Genomic DNA, 15,208 nt, shown 5'->3' with positions numbered 1-15,208 from the left:
GCTGTCTGCTTTACCGTTTCTCACGGTGTTGTCGCTTGCAGAATTCTTATACTTTTTCTTCTACCCTGAAGATGGGGGCGATACGTTCCTCCGAAACGTCGGTTAACACCACATATACACGGTGCCAAATCCCAGAAGACTGCTTTCTTCATAGTCACCGCCGTGAAAGCCTCAAATCTTACAAGAGTTACAAGTTGTTCGGAATCCTTAATAGATTTAATGGTTATTAATAGACAGTTTAATGAGAATGATACAAAGGTTGTAGACTTGGGTTTTTCAGACCATTTGGCTCAGATTCTAAAGGTGTATGTAGACTTATGTAAGGTTGATGTAAAAAAGGTCTTGCAAAGAAAATACTCTAAAGAGAATGTAGATAAGTTCATAGATATCTTAAATAATGAATCATGGGAGGAAATTTATATGGAGAAGAATGTAAATGAACTTTATAAATTATTTGTAAATAAGTTTTTATATCATTTTAATAGAGTATTTCCTGTGAAACTAATAATAAAGAAAAACAACAAGAATAATGCATGGATATCCGGAGGAATAAAGGTTTCCTGTCAAAAATGCGGTTTTTAAATAAATTGAAACAAAGGATGTCACTTTCAAGGAATGTGCTGGGGTATATTAATAGATATCATAAAATTTATAAACGTGTTATTTCAGAAGCTAAAAAAAGACATAATGACAGACAGATAGTAAATGCTGCTAACCCAAATAAAGTGAATAAAGTGATGTGGCAAATTATTAATAAAAAAATGGGAAAATCAGGGAAAACTAATGAGGATATTTGGTTACAAATTAATTCAAAGATGATATATCACCTGCAGAAGGTGGCAGATACATTGAATTCGTATTTTATTGACAAGGTAGAAGAACTAGTGGAAAAGAATAGGAGTAAAGGTAGTGGAAGATCAGTACAAAAAGTCGTAGTAGACAATTCAGCGTCTATGTATTTTTTTCCAACTTCTGAAGAAGAAATAGTCTCAATAATATCTAAATTAAAAGGAAAAGCCTCTTCAGGAGTAGATGAAGTCCCTGATTTGTTAGTAGAAGCATGTATTACATGTATAAAAAACCTCTTAGGTTTATATTTAATGAATCTATAAATCAAGGGGTATTTCCTGATTTTTTTAAAATAGCTAAAATTAGACCGGTCTTTAAGAAGGGTAATAGACAAGAAATTAGTAACTATAGACCTATGTCGGTTATATCAATATTCTCTAAAATCTTAGAAAAAATAGTGTATAATAGACTGGTATCTTTTATTAGTAAATTTAAGATTTTAACGGTAAATCAGTATGGGTTTCAAAAAAATAAGTCGACTATATCGGCGTGTCAGACATTTATTGGTAATATACAGGAAGCTCTGGATAGGAGGTTAACTGCAGTTGGTATATTTTTCGATCTTTCAAAAGCGTATGATGTTATAGATCATGATATTCTGCTAGAAAAACTTGATCATTATGGAATAAGAGGAAAAATTAATGATTGGTTAAAATCCTATCTGAAAATGCGTTCTCAGTATGTTGAAATAACATCTCATGATAATAGGTATTCGAGAAATCGGTTTAGATCGATAAGGAGGAATACAAAATTTGGAATACCGCAAGGGTCTACATTGGGCCCGCTTTTGTTTCTTTTATACATATATGATTTACCCCAACATATAACAAATGGAGAGGTTGTTCTCTTTGCAGATGATACCAATATATTGGTTATTGATAAAGATAAAAGCATCCTTCAAGATAAAATAAAGAGAATTATGATCCAACTGGAATCTTGGTTTTCAAAAAACAATATGATTATAAATAATGATAAGACTAAAGCTATGTTATTCCAGTTAAAGAAACCGCATGACATCTCAGGGCCAGATATTATTTTTAATAATATAAAAATTAAGTATACATCTCAGTTTAGATTTTTAGGTATTAATATAACTCAAAATCTCAAATGGAGTGTACATATTCAGTCCTTGTGTTCAAAATTGAATAAGGTATGTTATATTATTAAATCTTTGAAAGATGAGGTAAGTTTACATATACTCAGGAATATATACTTTGCCAAATTTCAATCGTTGGTAAGTTATGGGTTGATTTTTTGGGGAGGAGAAAATGAAAGTATTAAAGTCTTTAAAATACAAAAGAGGATGCTTCGTTTCATGAAAGGTGTAAATAACAGAGTGTCATGCAGACCTTTATTTAAAGAATTGAAGATTTTAACTATTATGTCCTTGTACATCATAGAGGTGTTGTGTTATTTTAAGAGATATAATATATACACTAGGAGAAATACTGATTTATACAAGTATAATACTAGGAGGAAAGATGATCTGCATGTACAACAATATAACACATCAGTTTTTAAGAAAAGTGTTATTAATGTGGGCATTAAATTATATAATATACTTCCTTTGGAAGTTAAAAAGTCAAAGGGATGTAATGAATTTAAACATAAATTAAAATTATTTTTATTTGATCGTCCTTTCTATACATTGAATGAGTTTCTTCAACGGGGACATGAGGAAGCATAGCAAGGTTTCTCAATTAGCAAAAAAAGAGAAGGGAATTGTAGTAGTTATTGTTATATTTTTAAAATTCTTAGTGATGTTGTAGGGCAAGTACAGTTTTGTTTTTAGTCTGATACATTCTTGGATTGTGGAGCTTTTGACAATGATGTATTTGGTGAGATGACTTGTTCAAGTGTTGCAGTTGTAACAGTATGAATGCAAAATAAAATAAATATGAAATATATTTCACAATACTTCTACAGGTGAAACTGAAGAAATTATAAAAAACCTTCCCTGGAAAAACACTTGTGGTTACGATGAAATACCCATAAAATTATTGAAAATTTGTGCACCCTTTATTAGCTCTCCATTATGTTGTATTATAAATAAGTCATTATCTACAGGTGTTTTTCCAAGAAGAGTGAAATATTCGATTGTTACTCCTATATATAAGAAAGGTGATAAAAATAACTGTGTCACACAGTACATCTGACAACACGCGTAGTAAAGAATAGCAGCGGCACGCACACAGGAAGACTACACAGGATAACACCTACACAGTGTGGAAACAAGAACTAGCCGCTGCAGCACTTTAGACATAGGGCGAGTAACCCTAACAATTTTAAATTTAAAATTTAGAGAAAAATTTTAAAGGATTTTAAAATTAGAACTAAAGATTTTATAGTGCTACTACAGGTACGTCAAAATTAACGTGTGTAAAATAATCTACAAACCAGACAGATATCAACAAAGTAGATGTTGATAATAACAAGGAAAGTGTTTTAAATGTTAAATTTTGGGCTGGGTGCAGTGTGACAGCAACGTGACTGTTATACACCTGATGATGGCCGTCTGAGGCCAAAACATGTAGTGTAGAGGAACAAGATCAAGGACACATAATATATTGTTGCCCTTGGGACGGAATTTGTATCATTATATCATTTATCGTATGGAGTGCAACAGGATGCTTAAATATAATATTGTAAATTTACATGTTTGTAAGTTTAATACTGAATGGAATAGTGTAATCAAAGTAATAAAATAATGAAGTAATATAAGGAACCTTATTAATCTGAAATATACTCATGTTTACAAATGTAACTGAGAATGGAATAACACAGACTAAACCTGTTTGTGATGACTGATTGATTGATTTCATCACTGTAGATCATTGTACATGATATAGGACACGGTAGGACTGCAGTCATTTTAAAGGAAGTAGGACTGTCTGCATGGACAGGAATTGGTATTACAGTGGAGGACACCAATGTCTTGCAGTAAGTTCTGGTGGGAGGCAGGACATGAATATCATATTCAGGAATTAAACTGAAGGCAAGCGATTCAAGGAAGGGGTTCATAATGAAATGAATCTGGGCCACACGGAACTGCCACTCTGTTCAGGTGTAACCTTTCAGCCTCAGTGAAATCACTTTCCAAGAAATGTCCCCTGCACAAATATTTATTGTGCAGCATTCTAGCAGAATCAACAGTGCATGATATCCCAACTTTTCACACCCACATCACAGCCCTGTAAGAGTAGAACATATCGTCTCTAAAGCCAACAATAATTCATGAGTAAATATTACAAACATGATGAAGGTACTGAATAGTGGTGTCATGTCTAAGAAATTTAATGCAGACATAAGACTGAACTTCATTTTTTGGTTGGATTATAAATTTACAATATTTAAATATATTAACAACAAAAAAATTTTAGGGCTAGAAATATGTAATAGGAAAGTGGGCTTCATGGACTCTAAAGACCTTCTTCAATCTATAAGTACATTTAATAGTGCTGTTATCGACTACTTTTAGTTAGGAAACTGAATCAATGTGATCACTTCCATAGGAATTCCATTATCACAATTGTAACAGAAGTGATAACGATTAAGCACCACATAATGAAGCCATTACATCATGAATGAAAACATACCATCCTACATCCCTGGGAAAGTTGAAGAATTTTAATTCTTTCTACCTGTGGGTTGAGTATCACTCCAAGGCAGAGCATATCTTTCTGCATTCCACTTTGTACTGGAAGAAGCAATACAAAAACTGTAATACAGTCATGGTACAGTTCTAATAATAAATACAATACTAATATTCAAATATTTCATCAAAACGTGCAAAGTCTAAAAAACAAAAAACTAAATATCGATGTGTTACTAACTGATAAAACACTAGAGTTAGATATACTATGCATCACTGAACATTGGTTAGATGAAAAGGAAATAGATTACTATAATTTTGTAAACTACTCCCTGGTTTCAAAATTTTGCAGGAAAAATAAACGACATGGAGGCTCATGCATCTATGTCAAAGAAAATCTAGAAGCAAAACCTTGTAAATTGTTTGAACACTATACACGAGAAGAACATTTTGAGACTAGTATAATTGAACTCACTCAATCCAATACAGTTATTATGTGTGTATACAGAACTCCTAACAGTAACATCAATATATTTATTGAAACTATGGATATAATAATAAATGAGTTACTAAATAAAGATAAGAAAATTATTATGGTAGGTGACTTCAATATAGATTTCTTAGGAAACAGGGTAAACTTACAACTACAGACAATGATAAATTCATACGGCTTGGAAGCAATAGTGGATGTTCCAACGAGAATCAGTTCCAGAAGTCAAACGGCCATAGATCAAATAATATTAAACAAGGGTTTATGGGAATATAAATTTGAGGTTATTGAAACAGGATTTTCTGACCATAGCGCACAGATATTACAAGTACAGATGCAGCAAGAGAATAAGAATCAAAAAAGGCAAGCCAGGGCAGAGAGAGAATATAGAATGGTCAGAACTTATAGTGAAGAAAATGTTCAATATCTAAATTATCTACTAGACAAAGAGACTTGGGAGCTTGTTTTTAAACAAAAATCAGCGAACAATGCATATAATGAATTTCTAGATACTTTTCAGTATTATTATGAAATAGCAATACCAAAAAAATGGGTAAAAAGTAAACAGCATGAAAACAAATGGATTACCTCAGGTATAAGGGTATCAGGAAATAGACTTCGATTTCTTAATAGGCTAATGAAAGAAGGGAATATATCAGAAGAATTTAAAAAATACTATGGTCAGTACAAGAAAATTTATAACAAAGTGATCAGTGAAGCAAAAAAATTATCTAATAACATACAAATAAGAACTTCCGGAAATAAACCAAAGGCTATGTGGGACCTAATAAAGGAGGAGCTAGGCAGTCGGAAAAAAAATAAAAATATTGAAATAAACACTGAAGGAGGAAATACACAGGATCCAAAAATTATAGCAAATGTTTTCAATGAATATTATACTAGCATTGCACACAAAATCTTAAACGACAAATCATTATATACAAACAAAGAAGCTAATGACAATGCAGTAAAGTATAACAACAACAGTATGTTCTTAATCCCAACTACTGAAGAGGAAGTGGTTGGCATAATCAAAAGACTTGGTAACAAAAAATCAACAGGTATAGATGACATCCCAGAGTATATCATCAAAAAATGTTATCCCAAGATAATATCTGCCTTAACATATACAATAAATCAGTCACTCTCAACCGGATACTTCCCTGACCAGCTAAAAATGGCAAAAGTGAAACCCTTGTATAAGAAAGGAAGCGAAACGGATGTTGCGAATTATAGACCAGTATCACTAATTTCTGTTTTTTCAAAAATAATTGAAAAAATTATGCATAAAAGACTTTTATCCTTTTTAAATAACCACAGTTTAATTAGTAACAAACAGCATGGGTTTTGCAAAGGAAAAACAACAAAAACAGCAATTGCAGAGTTCATAGAAGGGGTCTATAAATCGCTAGATGAGAAAGAAGTAAGTATAGGGTTATTTCTGGATCTGTCAAAAGCGTTTGACCTAGTTAATCATGACATATTGCTAAGAAAGATGACAAGAATGGGAATACGAGGGGTTGCACTAAAATGGTTTCAAACATATCTAGAAAGAAGAGAACAGAAAGTGGAAATCACATATAGATGTAGAGAAGCGAATGTAAGCATTAACTATCTATCTCAGAGTAGACCCGTAAGACATGGAGTCCCACAAGGTTCTGTTCTTGGACCAATTTTATTTTTGCTATATATTAATGATCTAGAAGCAGGTATTGAACAAGGAAAACTAACGTTTTTTGCCGATGATATAAGTATTTTTATATCAGGAAATAGTGTTAATGTTGTCCAAAGGAAAATAAACGCATTAATAAATAAACTCACAGAATGGTTTGAAAGTAACAGATTAATTATTAATAAAGAAAAAACGATAGCAATATCCTTTCACCAACCACAAAAAATACAGCCAGAATGCCCACCAATAAAACTATATGATAAAGTCATCAATTATACAGAACATACCAAATTTTTGGGAATGTCGTTAGACAAAAAATTAAGCTGGTCCACACATACTCAAACACTAGCAAGTAAGTTATGTAAAATATGTTTTGGCTTGCGAATAGTCAAAAAAGTATCAGGATTAGAGACTGTTCTTGCTTTATACTATGCGTATTTTCAATCCCTGCTATCATATGGATTGATATTCTGGGGCAATTCAGCGAATGCAAAATTGATCTTTAAGATACAAAAGAGAGCTATTAGAACTATAATGCAAATACAAAAAACAACCAGCTGCAAACAATATTTTAAATTGTTACATATATTACCTCTACCAAGTCTGTATATATATGAAATATTAGTTTACATGAAATCCAACTTGAATGTTTTCATCACTAATTCAGCAGTACACTCACACAATACAAGAAAAAAAGACAACTTATTCATAGTTCCATGTAGGACGAGTCTGTGTAAAAACAACTTCAATAATATTGGACTTCGTCTTTTAAACCACTTGCCGCAATATATAAAGGACATACCAGCACTATACAAATTTAAAAAGACTTTGAAAACATTTCTACTTGAACATTGTTTTTATAGTATAGATGAATTCTTCTTGTTTGGGGATAAATCCTAGTTAACATCAATATTACCAGATAATTCAAGAATAAGTGACTTGTTGAGCTTATACCAGCATGCTATGAAGGTATACTGCGCAGTTCTCTTCTGCTTAAAGGAATCAAGACACCATGTTGGATGGGATAGAAAGGACATCATGAGATGGAGGGACGTCTACGTAGGCCGCTTAGAGAGAGATCGAGAATACCAGGCCATCAAGAAGGGAACCAATCTGCTGAGAACATTACATTAGCTATCAATATCATTATTCTAAGGCCGCGTAAATCAATCAATCAATCAATAAATCTAGTTTCTTTACATTTTACAGATCCCTTTGGGTTAAACAAGAGTACACAGAGCATGTCATATCACAAATACAAAGACTTACTTCCATGCAGTTATTATAAATATGATTTAACGACATACTTATGTACTACACGGAGGACTGAAATAATTCAAAGAGAATGTCATAACCACATAAATGTTTTTACTTGAGAGAATTCTGTACATTTCCAATTCCACGCAATGTGGTTGGCGCGAGATTTATATATACATATACGTACAAATAACAAGTTCGACATGAAAATCTAACTTCGTGCGTAAATATTTCTCGATTTATATCGAAGGCAAATCAAAATCAAAACTTAGCATCCAACAGAGAATAAGCCGTAGGTTGTGAACTATTTGCAATTATTTCCAAGCGCAAAAATCTACCTGAACACAGGCATCACCTCTGTTTCGTTTAGGGATGTATAATTTCTGTAAAGCTCTGTAATCGTCTATAGTTGGTCTAATCGGTCTAATCATATTTGATACGAATACATATTGTGATCGGAATAAAACTGAGATCAGTGTGGACGCTGCTCATAGATGACAGCAGACATCGATGTAAATGGCGCTCCACCACCAGTGTTATCAGCGTTATCAGTAATCGACATCGATCGGATAAAATATTTAATTCGGCGACTGAGCTGTGGAGTTAAACGTATGTGAGAGGTTAAACACGACAGTCCGGATTATTTGAATTTGCTGATTTCTGAATAGCAAATGAGTTGCTAAAAATACATCCTGCAAATGTCTTAATTTTATTAGTCTATGCATATAGTAATAGTAAGCGGGAACTATGGCAGGAAGTAAAGGCGTTGTTAGTTGTCAATCTCTTTGCAGCAAGATATTGCATTCTACATTTCCACAACATTTTTCATTTTGCTTTGCATATGGATCTGGAGTGTTCAGACAATCAGGCTCCGATATTACCAAGAATATGATAGATATGATTTTCACAGTTGAAGATCCAGTTGCATGGCACAAAGAAAATATTAGTCGTAATCCACATCATTATTCATCATTGTGTTGGTTAGGTCATAACGTTGTGGCCCGTGTGCAGAATTGGGCTGCTAAGGTGTATTTCAACACTCTAGTTCCTATAAAAGAAGAAGGGGTGACAATAAAATACGGTGTTGTTTCGCGATCAGCCCTTGTAACTGATCTGTTAGATTGGAGTGATCTGTATTTAGCAGGTCGACTTCATAAACCAGTAGAAGTTATTCGCAAAACTAGTAACTCTGAGCTTCGCACTGCACTTCAGTTGAACCTCCATAGTGCCGTGCACACTGCATTATTGATGCTACCTGAAAGTTTCAGTGAGTGTGAGTTGTACACCACTATCAGCACCCTTTCTTATGCTGGTGATTTCCGCATGATATTTGGTGAGGACAAAGAAAAAGTGCAAAAAATTGTTGAGCCACAGATGGAAGCATTTAGGGAATTGTATTATCCAGTTATAAAGACCTTGTCTAACTTCTTAGAAATGTCAAAGGAATCTGGGTTGTGTTCACAAGATACCAGTCCTGAATCATGTATCCACCACTTGTACCAGCTTCCAAGAGCCCCTCAGAGGGCAATGGTTCGCCTCTGGAACCGAGACAGTGGACTTCGTCAGGACACAGAAGATGCTCTCAGAGCTATTGCATATGATCCAGATTGTGGCTTGTCCCTGTTGGAATGCATCAAGAATATTGTCTGGCCTTCAAGTATTCGTCAGAGTCTGAAGGGAATTCTTACTGCTGGCATAGTTAAATCTTTTCAGTATGGTGGAAAGAAGATTGTGAAAATGATTAAGTCATAGTAGCATTTAGTGTATTTGTATTTATTGCAAGTTCAAGAGATCCAAAGATGTATATAGAGCATGTCATAAAATAATATAGAGCATAGAATACATACATAGTTACTACACAACTAGACAATACAGTGAATACAACAATAATAAAAGTTATCTATTTAGTTATTCATCCACAGTATAAAATGTATGAGTGTTCAAGAAATGCCTTAATACAACCTTAAACTTTTTAAAATTATTAGATGTGTTCTTGATATCTGTGGACAGTTTATTAAATAAGTAAATCTAGTATTTGTAAGAATAAGTAGTTGAAATAAAGGTGTTAATATTTATAGTTTGTGTTTGTATCATTCTAGTGTCAAAGATGTCTAACTTTATTGGGCCAACCTTTCCTCATCTACAGAGGGAAGTGGAATCTGGTGAAAGTTGTGTAATGTTGAAATCAAATGAGAGTCAGATGGGACAAGAAGGGGAAAGTGACACTGTTATTGGTCCTTCATTACCACCAGGGTTAATCCAGAGAGTAGACTGTCCTGTGGCAGACCTTGCAGAGGAAGGAACTGTCCAAGCTCCTGAAATTGGTCCCTCATTGCTACCCCACCTACGTGCACAATGTTCTGATGCAGGTGCCTCAATAGGTCCAGCATTACCCCCTCATCTTAAAGAGGGAGCAAAAATGGGAAATCTTGAATCATGGAGTAGTGACATGACTTCCATTCTGCCCCTTTCAAAAGAAAACGATGAAAACATTGACAACTCGGTACCGAATTGTGATGCAGATGAGGAAGCTTCCAGTATTGATCCACGAGATGAAATGTATGGCCCTGCATTGCCTCCAGGTTTAAGGGTGGATTTAAATCGATCCAGTAATGTTCTAACTGCACGAGGAATATTGGGACCACATCTGCCTCCTGGGGTGAAATTTGAAGAGTCTGTAGATGAAGCGAATTCTGACAGTGAAAGTGATGTTTTCGGACCTATGCCTGCTCCTGAAGGAGCCAGCAGTGGTACTTATTGTCAGGATCAATTTGATGACAGGGCACTAAGGATGAAGAGAAAATTAGTGGGAGAGGTAAGTTTAGGATACATCATCCTTCATTCAAGACCTTCACCCTACATAGTGTCTCTGTTTTAATCATGGTACTGAGTGCTTTAGGGCAGACAGCATTGTCATATAGACACTGAAAATCCCATCCAGTCTGTGATAAATTGCTTGTTAGTATGAGTACCAATAATGACTAGCACATTTTGTGAGATTTGAGGTTCTCGTGGTGGTATCACTATTGTGAGTTTTATGTCCTGGAAGGCCGTTATTTTAATTAGTGACTTCTGTCCACAGGTATTTAAGATGTGTAACAAACTCCAGTAAAACCTCACCAATTCGGACTAATTGGGAGCGAACCCTCATCCAAATTAGAGAAAGCCTGAATTGTACAAGTGCTACTGAAAATATGTTCAAGGAAGTTATAAAATGGACTCCATGTGTCTTTTTTTAGACAATACAACTTTGTTTTGAAACTTACAATTCCATATCATAAAATGTAAAAATGTAAGTTTTTGTATCAATCTTAAAAACATTTTAGGTAGTACTTAGTATCATTGAGAAAACACTTTAGGTAGCCTACATACTAGTGTTATTGAGACCATGTTTTGTGTCCCTTGTTTGTGCCGTTCTTTTTCATATTGGTGATCGTAGCAGTGTGATCATCAAGGTCATAACGTGTTTATTAAAACTTGTTTTCAGAATTATTGCAAATTCCAGATTAGTGAGGTTTCACTGCAGTTTGAGTTTTCTCTGAAGATAGTTCATAGATAATATTTCAATTTAACATGATAATTCAGATCATGAGTTTTAAACAGATTTTTAACATGCATTTAATTTCTCTCATAGTTACATCTTGGGAGCCTGTATGCATATGTCCAAAATACTGCTGAAGGTTTTCAGGTTCACTTCAGTAAGATAAGGTGAAAGATGTATATTGAAAAATGTTCATTTGGCCTCAGGTACCTAGTTACTGCCTGTCTAAAACATTTTAGGGGGTATGTCAGTAGCAAATGTTATGGAAGAAAAGTCTAGTGTGTCCATTGGTAACTCTAGCATGGCGGTGTGTTTGGTTCCCATCAAGCGTTGAAAATAGGATCTAGCAACTTTCTAATGATGATTATGCACCCTCTAAAATGTTTCAGACACAGTTTATCACTGACATTCAATAAATTGACAGATTGTGGGTTGAGTTGTCAGGAAAGCATACTTATGAGGAGCCAGAATCATATGGGTGTGGACCCCAAAAATGGAGTCAGTGTGTTTGGTCTAGAACATCAAGACTTCCTGCATACTGCACTGCAGCACATGCTAGAAGACTGTACATAATCAATGCTTTGAGAACCTCACATTCCAATTTGCAATATGTTTACCAGGGTAATAGTCATAGCTCTGGAACAATGAAACGTGAAAGTTGGATGTTAGAATTACCACCTGATCGAGAAGCTGACTTTGGATTGGGGCCAAGACAGTTTCGAGCTAGGGCTAAGCCAGAACTAGGTGATCGTTCCGTGTGGACAGACACACCTGCTGATCGTCTCCAGAAGAAACTGTCACCAGTATGTCTCTCTCTCTCTCTCTGTCACTCAGTGTTCATAATTGTGAGTTAAAGAAAGACATTGGTTGCTGATATTCAAATGTGTGTGAAATATTTCAGAATCACTTTCTGATTTTCTAGTCATATATATATATATACATATAATTTTAACCAAAACAGTTTCATTGTTATTTGCTTTACTGCATTAGAAGTCATCTACCTTTATCACATTTATTGCATATAATTGCTCAGCAGACGAATTTCAGTTTTTCATATTATCTGCCATCTGTGTTCACTATGCAAGTAACTGTCACTGAGTCGTATAATATACTTAAATTTATGCTTATTGGGCTGTTGTGATATGCTACAGTTCCAACGACAGTTTCATAGCAGAAAAACATTAACAAAAGAGAAATCCCAGCAATGGAAATGAAATTTTGGAGAAGTACTTGAAGGAAGATGAAAGTAATAGAATTATAAATAACATTTTTTAGAAAAGTCAGAATTCAAAATTTGCTGATAGCATTCAAATATAAATGATTTCAGTGGTTTTGTCATGTAATTTTCTTTTTATCTTTACATCACTGTCATTATCTATAATATATAGTGCTAGATGATTGGGTGATTGGTGAATAATAAATTGGAAAGAACCTCAAAGGAAGAAGTTTTAGCCTAAATGAATTACTGTCCTGATATTTGCTGGAGTGTCTGAATAAAACCACAAAATTCTCAATCATTACAGCCCGTATCCCAGTTCAAATTCAAACCAAGCACTTCCCAATTACATGTCTAGGGTGTTACCACTACACCATCCAGCTCAGTGGCCATGTTAAAGGACTGGATCGAAGTAGGACACCATGGAGTGCAGTAGTATTAGAAATTAAAGGAAAGATGCATGAAGTGACCCAGAACAAGATGGTTTAGCCCAGTACTGGAAGACAGGAGGAAGAGTGGAAGGAGATGGCAAGACATCAAAAACGAAAGAACCTGGAGACAAAGATCCTTAAGACTTTTTCTGCGTTGACCCATATGAAATAGAAACAATGCTGAAAGGGGAAGGAGAAGGAAATATAAGGCTGCTTGATAGCCACTTACATAGTGAACACTAACAATGGCATAGAAGGCTTAAATGTGTCTGCTATGAAGTAAAATTGAATGAGATAAAGTTTGTATTCTTTTTATCAACTGCATAATTTGTTTCAAGGGGGTCAGGTCTAGTGCTGTTGATGACCTGGAACAGACAGCAACTGAAGAGCGAAATAAGGTGATGCAACATCTTGTAGAGAAGCACTCTGGAAAGAAGAGACAGGAGTCCCTGTTGGAGGCACACCAGAAGGAGCTGAAGAGGAAGAAAAAGGTACACAGTGATATAAAGGCAGAGGCATGTTTGTCACTTAGGTTAGTTTTTGAACTAATGATTTTATATTTTGTTTTATATGTTTACATAAGAGTCTAAATTGCCCTTAATGATAGGCCAGGTGAACAAATCAGTGTGTATAAGTACATGGGGAATAGTATAAATCTTAATTATCTTAATGATTTTAATTAGAAATTAAATAATTTCCAATGTATGTGCACCACAATTAGGAGCACACTGGGTAACAGCAAGATAAAAAACTCCATGAAAGTTCTATAAAGTAATGGTCATTCCCACAGTGCTCTGTTCTCTGGAACAAAGGGTTAGATCTTAAGTGAACAACAGGATAGCAGAACTGAGGCTCCTACTCATGGGGGCTGTTGCAGGTTATAGGAGAACAGAACAAACCAATCAATCAGACAAGAACTAAACCTATATAACATTCTAGACAAAATGTCTCAATGTTAAATGAATCAGTTGCACTACCTACAAAGGATATATGAAAGCTGAGATTTTACTGGCATGCCACAAATGTGTAGGAAGAAGAGGCAGACAGTACAAAGACGGACTTACTAATTGTTGTTCGAACCTCGGAGCCTGAACAATCCAGCGAGACTGATCCTTGTTGGTCATTTTAAATTTACAGAAGGAGAAAGAAGAAGGCAAGTCTGAAGAGAGACGGCCATTTGATCGCAATATTGACCTTCAGGCCAATAGATTTGATGAAGGCCAGAAGAAGGCGATCTTCAAGAAAGCTCAGCTGTTGAATGACCGGTTCTCAAGTGGCCGAAGTAAATTCTTATGAGTGACGGTTATTATGTGAAAAAGACACAGCTGTGGATACTGAGATCTTTCCCGCAAAGCAGTACACATGTACCTACCATCACAAGCCAGAGAAGTGAATTACAATGAATCTTTTATTTTATGCAATCTGATGTTACGTTCTTTAAGATTTTATGCCTTTTTTTCATTTAGTCCCATCCAGGTTACCCATAAGAACAATCTTAAATTTTAACAAGTTTTTCTTTCACTCAGATTTACATTTTTCCCCAAATTTACATTGCATTCTTATAGTTCTGACAATGGAAAAATACCCAATTCTACATTTACTATGTTCTTTGGGAAATTCAAGAAATCCTGAGCCATTTCATGTAAGAGTTTGTCCCAGTAAAACAGGCATGCCTTCACATGAAAGTTTTTTGACCTGACATGAGAATGACAGAGACTGTGAGCTCAAGAGAGAAAGAAACATCTGTTTGACCACTTAAAGAAATTACATGGAATGTATGTTAGTATATTTATATTTCCGTTGTTATTGTGCTCAAATAATATATTTCAAAATGCTGTCCAAAGTTACAGTATAAAGCAGCCTACATTTCTCTGTATGTTTCACCATTTCCATTATTTCACCCTTTCCTCAATTTTATAAGGTCCCTTTAGTAGTGTGAAATGAGGTTTCACTGTATATTTGTCTTTATGAAATGTGATTATCATAATGTGAATTGTCTGACTTTATGGTTTCACTTTAAAAAATGATAAAAAGTTATGAAGCCAAAATAACAGTTTCTCCTGTTCTTACATATATGATGTAAGCATGTATGATGATGATGTCCACAACATTCCTGTCATTCTTTTCAGTTGCAAATCATAAATTGTTGATAGGTCTAGA

General features: G+C 34.5%; 3 protein-coding genes across 4 annotated transcripts in view; 2 read left to right on the top strand and 1 right to left on the bottom strand.

Annotated features, from left to right (window-relative positions):
• Nucleotides 1-8,308, bottom strand: part of LOC111862863 (COP9 signalosome complex subunit 6) — a 25,833-nt gene extending 17,525 nt beyond the window's left edge. The window contains exons 1-2 of one of the 2 annotated variants that reach the window (XM_033750812.1): nt 8,199-8,308; nt 4,491-4,546 (exon numbers count right to left, since the gene is read on the bottom strand). In XM_033750812.1, the coding sequence (XP_033606703.1) occupies nt 4,491-4,546; nt 8,199-8,212 (70 nt within the window). In that variant the 5' untranslated portion in view covers nt 8,213-8,308. Of the gene's footprint in view, nt 1-4,490; nt 4,547-7,557; nt 7,735-8,198 lie in introns of those variants that run through there. The other variant, XM_033750811.1, reaches the window with a different exon arrangement.
• LOC111862861 (GPALPP motifs-containing protein 1) lies at nt 8,163-15,208 on the top strand. Its single transcript, XM_023848626.1, has 5 exons — nt 8,163-8,469; nt 9,960-10,675; nt 12,022-12,204; nt 13,387-13,539; nt 14,186-15,208. Exons 1-5 carry the CDS (start codon nt 8,355-8,357, stop codon nt 14,342-14,344), a joined length of 1,326 nt encoding a protein of 441 aa, XP_023704394.1. The 5' UTR covers nt 8,163-8,354; the 3' UTR covers nt 14,345-15,208.
• Nucleotides 8,377-9,970, top strand: LOC111862862 (phosphatidate cytidylyltransferase, mitochondrial). The gene has a single exon (XM_023848628.1). The coding sequence runs from the start codon at nt 8,608-8,610 to the stop codon at nt 9,610-9,612; it is 1,005 nt and encodes a 334-aa protein (XP_023704396.1). The 5' UTR covers nt 8,377-8,607; the 3' UTR covers nt 9,613-9,970.

The sequence above is a fragment of the Cryptotermes secundus genome, unplaced genomic scaffold (assembly GCF_002891405.2).
Source record: "Cryptotermes secundus unplaced genomic scaffold, Csec_1.0 scaffold462, whole genome shotgun sequence".
Lineage (NCBI taxonomy): Eukaryota > Metazoa > Arthropoda > Insecta > Blattodea > Kalotermitidae > Cryptotermes > Cryptotermes secundus.
Note: the sequence above shows the minus strand (reverse complement) of the source record. Positions and strands in the feature narration are given on the sequence as shown.